General features: G+C 47.2%; 1 protein-coding gene across 1 annotated transcript in view; it reads right to left on the minus strand.

Annotated features, from left to right (window-relative positions):
- LOC122542479 (cytochrome c oxidase subunit 5A, mitochondrial-like) overlaps window positions 1-555 on the minus strand; it is a 17,534-nt gene extending 16,979 nt beyond the window's left edge. Inside the window, exon 1 of the mRNA XM_043680234.1 lies at window positions 333-555. Within this exon, the coding sequence (XP_043536169.1) occupies window positions 333-432 (100 nt within the window). The 5' untranslated portion in view covers window positions 433-555. The remainder of the gene's footprint in view (window positions 1-332) is intronic.
- Between the last annotated feature and the right edge of the window lie 8,347 nt (window positions 556-8,902).

Here is an 8,902-nt window from a genome sequence, read left to right on the forward strand (position 1 = left end):
CCCCCCCCGTACCCTGTCATCCCAGTCTGCCTTCCCTCCCCTACCCCCACAAACACATGAGAACCCCCACTCTCTCCCCCTCCCCTCCCCTCCCCGGGCAATGTCACTAGGCCCCGGAGCCAGCCTCGAGTAGCGGCGCGGGTCATTACAAGGACACGAGGCTGCAGCGGGCGGTGGAGGGAGCCGGCGGCAGGGCAATGGAGGGAGGGTGGGGGGGGAAGAGGGGTACACAAACCTGCCCCCACCCCCAGGGGGTGGGGGTGGGGGTGGGGGTGGGGAGGGCGACAGACACCGAGGGTGAGGGGGAATCCGGCCGCTCGCTTTGACCTTACCCGCTGGGTGCCCTCGGCCGGGGGCCGCCGCCGACGCCCTCGCCGTCCGTCTCCAGGCGACCAGGCCGTTGCCGCTGTACCGGAGCGCAGCTCGGAACATACTGAGACCGACAGTGAGTGTGCGTGCTTGGGAGGGTAGGGGGAGGTTAGAGCCGCCGCTCGGAACCGGGAGACCAGCAGAAGGAACGCGTGCGCGCCGCCCGGGTCACGTAAACCGTCTGCGCTCTGACGTCAACGCGCACACGCACAGCCCACCACCTCCCCCGCGACCAGAGCCGAGCATGCGCTCCTCCTGAAGCGCCCCAGCTGGGCGCCGCCATCTTTGCTCCTGGCCTGCATCGCACCGGGTGAGCAGAGTTAAAAATCATTAGACAACAGGTGCAGGAGTAGGCCATTCTGCCCTTCGAGCCAGCACCACCATTCATTATGACCATGGCTGATCATCCTCAATCAGTATCCTGTTCCTGCCTGATCCGCATAACCCTTGATTCCACTTCCCTTAAGAGCTCTATCCAACTCTTTCTTGAAAGTATCCAGAGACTTGGCCTCCACTGCCTTCTGGGGCAGAGCATTCCACACACCCACCACTCTCTGGGTGAAGAAGTTTCTCCCCAGCTCTGTTCTAAGTGGCCTACCCCTTATTTTTAAACTGTGTCCTCTGGTTCGGGACTCACCCATCAGCAGAAACATGCTTCCTGCCTCCAAAGTGTCCAAACCTTTAATAATCTTATACATCTCACACAACACCAGGTTATACTCTAACAGGTTTATTTGGAAGCACTAGCTTTTGGAGCGCTGCTGTGGAGTACACAATTGTAAGACACAGAATTTACAGCAAAGGTTTACAGTGTGATACATTGAAAAGTACCTTAAGTCCAAGTGATACAATCACACAGCACAGAAACGGACCCTTCATTTAAAATATCTTTTAAATGTTGTAACTGTGCCTGCATCCACCACTTCCTCAGAAAGTACATTCTGCACACAACCACCCCCCCCCCATGCAAAAAAGTTTGCCCCTCATGCCTTATAGAGACAAAAACAACTGCAGATGCTGGATTCCAAGGTAGTCAGGCAGGAGGCTGGAAGAACACAGTAAGCCAGGCAGCATCAGGGGAGGTGGAGAAGGGTTATACCCGAAACATCAACCTCTCCATCTCCTGATGCTGCCTGGCTTGCTGTGGTCTTCCACCTCTTGCTTGTCTACCTCATGTCTTATAGTCATAGACTCATACAGCACAGATGCTTTGATCCAATCATTCCATGCCGAACATAATCCCAAAGTAAAGCAGTCCTGCCTGTCTGCTCATGCCCCATATCCCTCTAAACATGACCTATTCATGGACTTAGAGTCATAGAGATGTACAGCATGGAAACAGACCCTTCGGTCCAACCCGTCCATGCCGACCAGATATCCCAACCCAGTCTAGTCCCACCTGCCAGCACCCAGCCCATATCCCTCCAAACCCTTCCTTTTTATATACCCATCCAAATGCCTCTTAAATGTTGCAATTGTACCAGCCTCTACCACTTCCTCTGGCAACTGATTCCATATACGTACCACCCTTTGTGTGAAAAAGTTGCCCCTTAGGTCTCTTTTATATCTTTCCCCTCTCACCCTAAACCTATGCCCTCTAGTTCTGGACCGCCCCGACCCCAGGGAAAAGACTTTCTCTATTTATCCTGTCCGTGCAATCATGATTTTGTAAACCTCTATAAGGTCACCCCTCAACTTTCGACGCTCCAGGGGAAACAGCCCCAGCCTGTTCAGCGTCTCCCTATAATTCAAATGTCTTTTAAATTTTGTAACTTGCTCAGAAAGTTCAGTCTATACGTGGACCACCCTCATTAGCCCCTCATGTCTTATAGTCACAGAATCATACAGCACAGAAACAGATGATTTGGTCCAACCAGTCCATGCCGAACATAATCTCAAACTAAACCAGTCCCACCTGCCCGCTGCTGGCCCATGTCCCTTCAAACCTTCCTATTTGTGCACTTTAGAAAGTTGAGGGGAGCTTTAGAAGGTTGAGGAGAGATCTAATAGAAACTTACAAGATAATGCATGGCTTAGATAGGGTAGACGCTGGGAATTTGTTTCCATCAGACGGGGGTACTAGACCTTTGAGCACAGCCTTAAATCAGAGGGGGTCAATTTAAAACGGAAATGAGGTGACAATTCTGTGGAATTCATTGCCATGGAGTGCAGTAAAGGCCGGATGTTAAATGTCTTCAAGCCAACTATTGATAAATTCTTAATCTCGCAAGGAATTAAGGGATACGGGGAGAGTGAGGGTAAGTGGTGTTGAAATATCCATCAGCCATGATTGATTGGCAGAGTGGATTTGATGCACTTACTTTCACTCCTATGTCTCGTGGTCTTATGGTCTTACTTACCTAATTGTCTTTTAAACACTGTGATCTTTGAAAAATTGCTATGGTATCTTTCACTCTCATTTGAGAGGGCAGACAGGGCCTCAGTTGAGTGTTACAGTCCAGTGATTCATTTAGCATTACAGGCTTTTGGAACACTGCTCCTTTGTCAGGTGAAGAATCATAGAACCTTACAGTAAAGCACTTCAGCCCATCAAGTCTATGCTAAATCTACACCAGTCCCATTTTCCAGCACTTGGCCCCATAGCCTTGAATGTTATGGCATTTCAAGGGCTCCTCCATAAAATATAGGAACAGAATTAGGTAATTTGGCTCATTCAATCAGCTCCACTGTTCCAAACACTGTCTAAGCTACGCTCAGCATATGCTGATTGCAGCACAACTCTTTTTTTTCTCTCTCCACACATGAAGAGTGAACTCACTATCAGTTAATAAAAGCAAAATGCTTCATTATGCTGGCTTGGTGGCTGGTTTATGATGCCAAAAGCATGGGTCCAATTCCCACTCCAGTTGAGGTCACCATGAATACCTAACCTGAAGGGATTAGGTAGCTCCTTTAGTGATGGGAACCGAGTGGATCTCATTGACTATGAGATCCTTGTTTGGGGTTGTTAATCTGGGCCAATCAGAGAGCCCCGGCTGACAGATATACACAGGAGACTCAGATTCTTGTAGGGAGGATGCCATGGCATCAATGTGGATTTCACCAGTTTCCTCATTTCCCCTTCCCCCACCTCATCCCAGCTCCAACCTTCCAGCTCAGCACCGCCCTCATGAATCATCCTACCTGCCTATCTTCCTTTACACCTATCCACTCCACCCTCCTCTCTGACCTATCGCCTTCATCCCCACCCCCATTCACCTATTGTACTCTATGCTACTTTCTCTCCACCCCCACCCCCCTCTCATTTATCTCTCCATTCTGCAGGCACCCTGCCTCTATTCCTGATGAAGGGCTTTTGCCCGAAACATCGATTTTCCTTCTCCTCGGATGCTGCCTGATCTGCTGTGCTTTTCCAGCCCCACTCTAATCTAGACACAGGAGACTCAGAGTCTACTCACTTCAGGGGTTGAGTCTGAGCTGGCTGACCACAGCCAGTGTATTGTGCACATTTAAATAAAGGTAACTTGATGATGGTATACCAGCCTCTATGCAGTTATTTCAGCTCCATTGGCTGGTCTCTGATGTAGAGTGACAACACCATCAATAGATTTAATTCCCGCACAGGCTGAGGCCACCATGAAGGTTCTGCCTACCCCCACCACCTACTATGGTGACCCTCATATTAAACCACCATCAGTTGTCTCTCTGCACCTGATGATACAGCAGGCCGACGGTCTGGTAAGACTACAGAAACTCTACTTTTGCTGCACTGTAGCTATTTTCTCACCTTCTCCACAGGTGTGTGGTAACCTTTCAGAATAGGTCGATTAGGAAAATCTAAAACAAGAAGTCATAGTTTTAGGATGGGGGTGGGCAGACTTAAAACAGAGGTGAGGAGCAATTACATCTTTTGAAAGATCATGAATCTATGGAATTCACTACCCCCCCGAGTGCAGGAGATGCTGGGACAATGAAGAGACTTAAGAATGAGATAATCAGATTTTTTTTAATGAGTAATGAGTTGAAGCGTTATGGGGAGTGGGCAGGAAAGTGGAGTTGGGGCTGAGATGAGTTCAGCCATCATCGTTTTTAATTGTGGAGCAGGTCCGAGGGGCTGAATCGCCTACTGCTGCTCAGGCTTCTTATGTTTTTATGTTCGGTGTTCCCTAGTTCTAGTCTTACCTCCCAAAAGGAAACTACATTCCATTATCCGGAGATTCACACGGATGATCCCTGAAATGGTAGGCCTAACATATGATGATTGGATGTGGATCCTAGCATTGTATTTTTTAGAGTTTAGAAGTTTGAGGGAAGATCTAATAGAAACTTACAAGATAATGCATGGCTTAGAAAGGGTGGACGCTGGGAAGTTGTTTCCGTTAGGCAGGGAGACTAGGACCATGGGCACAGTCTTAAAATTAGAGGGGGTCAATTTAGAACAGAAATGAAGAGACATTTCTTCAGCCAGAGTGTGGTGAGCCTGTGGAATTCATTGCCACGGAGCACAGTGGGAAGTTGAGTGTCTTCAAGGCAGAGATTGATAAAATCTTGATCTTGCAAGGAATTAAGGGCTGCAAGGAGAGCGCAGGTAAGTGGAATTGAAATGCCCATCAGCCATGATTAAACAGCAGAGTAAACTCAATGGGCTGAATGGCCTTGCTTCCACTCCTATGTCTTATGGTTTTATGGTCTTATTATCAGGAATGCAAGGGGGAGTTGAAGTGTTGAGCCACGGGGTGGTTGGGTTGGTTGGTCTGGGTGTCCGAGAGGTGTTCTCTGAAACGTTCCGCAAGTAGGCGGCCTGTCTCCCCAATATAGAAGAAGCCACATCGAGTGCAGCGGATGCAGTAAATGATGTGTGTGGAGGTGCAGGTGAATTTGTGGCGGATATGGAAGCATCCCTTGGAGCCTTGGAGGGAAGTAAGGGGGGAGATGTGGGCGCACGTTTTGCATTTCTTGCGGTTGCAGGGGAAGGTGCCGGGAGTGGAGTTTGGGTAGGTGGGGGGTGTGGACCTGACAAGGGAGTCACGGTGGGAGTGGTCTTTTCGGAACGCTGATAGGGGAGGGGAGGGAAATATATCCCTAGTGGTGGGGTCTGTTTGGAGGTGGCGGAAATGACGACTGATGATACGATGTACCTGGAGGTTGGTGGGGTGGTAGGTGAGGACCAGTGGGGTTCTGTCCTGGTGGCGATTGGAGGGGTGGGTCTCATGGGCAGAGGAGTGGGAAGTAGAGGAGATGCGGCAGAGAGCATCGTCGATCACGTCTGGGGGGAAAATTGCGGTCTTTGAAGAAGGAGGCCATCTGGGTTGTACGGTATTGGAACTGGTCCTCTGGGAGCAGATGCGGCGGAGACGAAGGAATTGGGAATATGAGATGGCGTTTTTACACGGGGCAGGGTGGGAGGAGGTGTAGTCTAGGTAGTTGTGGGAGTCGGTCGGTTTATAGTAAATGTCCGTATTGATTCAGTCGCCCAAAATAGAAATGGAGAGGTCTAGGAAGGGGAGGGAGGAGTCTGAGACAGTCCAGGTAAATTTAAGGTCGGGGTGGAAGGTGTTGGTAAAGTGGATGAACTATTCAACCTCCTCGTGGAAGCACGAGGCAGCGCTGATACAGTCATCGATGTAGCGGAGGAAAAGGTGGGGGGTGGTGCCAATGTAGCTGCGGAAGATGGACTGTTCCACATATCCTACGAAGAGGCAGGCATAGCTGGGGCCCATGCGGCTGCCCATGGCTACTCCTTTGGTTTGGAGGAAGTGGGAGGATTGGAAAGAGAAGTTGTTCAGAGTGAGGACCAGTTCAGTCAGTCGAAAGAGGGTGTCAGTGGAAGGGTACTGGTTGGTACAGCGGGAAAGGAAGAAGCGGAGGGCTTTGAGTCCTTCATGGTGTGTCCCATGCAAGGACACACATCTCCTTCTGGAATGTGCCTACGCAGAAGAAGTCTGGAGAGGAATGCAGTGGTGTCTGTCGAGATTCGCCCCGAGCAGCACCGTGACGCGGGACTCCGTGCTCTATGGTCTGTTCCCCAGGGCGCACACCGAGACGATCATCAACTGCGCCTGGAGGATCATCAACTCGGTGAAGGACGCTCTCTGGGTGGTCCGAAGCCTGTTGATCTTCCAGCTGAAGGAGTTGACCCCGAATGAGTGTTGCGGACTGGCACATTCCAAGGTCCAGGACTACGTGTTGAGGGACGCGCTGAAGCTTGGGACAGCTGCCGCCAAGGCGCGGTGGGGAAAGACCACCATGTAACGTCTGCCTGCCTAAGAAGAATAGGGGGCCCACTCAGTCTTTTGGGCTCTGCTGATGCCTCAGCTAAATATATGGATGGTAAACGTACAGACGTGTATATACAAATGATAAATTCTGATCTCTGTATGCAAATGTTTACGTATGTATGGCATGACCAACTGTACAGACCATCAAATTATTTTATGAATAAAGTATATTTTTGGAAAAAAAAGTGTTGGCTGTAATGCGATTACATCACCAACACTTTAAGCGCTGTTTCTAAACCACAGTTTTTCTTTCACACAGGGTTGCCCAAGAGCGTAATCATCACGTTTCTGAAAAACTGATTATATAACTTAAGGCATGACATTCTGTCAGTAGACAAAAATTGTTCATAATTGCAAGACTTTACTTGATGAAGGGGCAGTGCTATGAAAGCTTGTGATTTTAAATAAACCTGTTGGACTATAAGCTAATGTCGTGTGACTTCTGACTTTGCCCATCCCTGTCCAACACCGGCACTTCCACATGAAGAAATCTGAAATAGTAAGCAATTTTTTGGGGGAAGCTATTTCGTTCACATCCTACAGGAGGTGCAAGCGAGCCATTTTGTACAGATACAACATAAAGGACCAAACCAGTGATGTATTTGACTGCCTCTTAAGTTGTGTTTTTGCCCATTTTCTAGCTCCTTTTCCAAATCTAACATCCTCTGACCTTTCTTTTAAAAAATGTTTAGGAATATTTCTCTTGAAGATAATTTCCGAATGAACGATCTTATTTGGCAGTGAACTTTAAAAGTTGCACCTTTCTGCAGAACAAATTTTCACAAAGCCACAGAAAAATTGGAGTCTCGTGTTCAATTACTGTTCAATTATTTTAGCTTTTTTAAAATTTATTGACCTCAATGTAAGTATACTTGTTGCTCAATCGAATGGCCACATGAAACATCAACAACTGATTCAATTTCGAGTCAATTTCTCCTCAAATACCGATATCTACCGCAATGTCTGAGTAGTCAGTGTAATAACTACCTGACTGGCAAAATCCCTCTGTAATTTTAACAAAATTCAAACTTTTCCTTTTTATTTATGAAAAGTATCAGTTTCCTTGGAAATAATTGTCAATGACATCCTTGGCTTGAGAGTCCTTCCCGCAGTCCTTGACAACAACACAGCAATAGCCTACAACAAGCGGGTAAACACCTCCATTCAAACACCGAACAGGAGTGTGGTACAATTGCAACATGCAGTACTCTAAATTGCGGAACATTGTTCCCTGGATCTCAAATCAAGTTAAAGAAATTCAGTGGCCGCCAGGTTTATATGCAGTTTGATCTTGAAGTATGGCGACGTTTCACATCAATTCAACTGTGCAAAATAAGAGCTCATTGTAGGGAATAGTGTAATATGGTGGATAGAGGGGAAACAGAAAGTCAGTATAAATGGGTCACAATTGGAGTTGCAAGATGTGACAAGTGCAGTACTACCAGGAATTAATACTGGGTCTCAAATTTTGACAATTTAAATTCACGGCTTGGATGACTGGGCTGAATGTGAGGTGGCAAATTTTGCTGATAACACAAATATAGACAGGTAAGTAAGTTGCAAAGAGTTCATTAGGAATCCACAAAGGGATGTAGCTAGGTTAAGGGAATGGACAAAAACTTGGCAAATTGTGGATAATGTGGGAAAATGTTAACTTGGCCACTTTGGCAGGAAGAATAGAAAAGCAGTATATTATTTAAATGGAGAAAGCTTGCAGGAGTATGAAGTCAGAAGTCATGCGGCACCAGATTATAGTCCAACAGGTTGATTTGAAATCACAAGCTTTCAGAGCACTGCCCCTTCATCAGATGATCTGAAGAGAAGACATACAAGCCCAGAATTTATTATCAGAGAGATCAAAAGATCATAGAAATGGTATCTTTTGTTAATTTCATTTGATAATGGAGCAGCACTCCAAAAGCTTGTGACTTCAAATAAACTTGTTGGACTATAACCTGGTGTCGTGTGACTTCTGACTTTGTCCACCTCAGTCCAGTACTGGCACCTCCAAATCATTGCAGAATTATGAAGTACAGAGGGATCTGAGTGTTCTGGTACATGAATCACATGAACTTAGTTTGAAGTTGCAGCAAATGATTAGGAAGGCGATTGAAAAGGTATTGTTTACTGCAAGGGGAATAGAACATTACAGTTGAGATATTTTGTGGCAGTTGTACAGACATTGGTGAGACCACATCTGAAATACAGTGTATAGTTTTGTCTCCTCATTTAAGAAGCAATGTAATTAATTGAGGACAATTCAAAAAGGTTCACTCGACTCATTCCTGGGATGA

The sequence above is a fragment of the Chiloscyllium plagiosum genome, chromosome 40 (genome assembly GCF_004010195.1).
Source record: "Chiloscyllium plagiosum isolate BGI_BamShark_2017 chromosome 40, ASM401019v2, whole genome shotgun sequence".
Lineage (NCBI taxonomy): Eukaryota > Metazoa > Chordata > Chondrichthyes > Orectolobiformes > Hemiscylliidae > Chiloscyllium > Chiloscyllium plagiosum.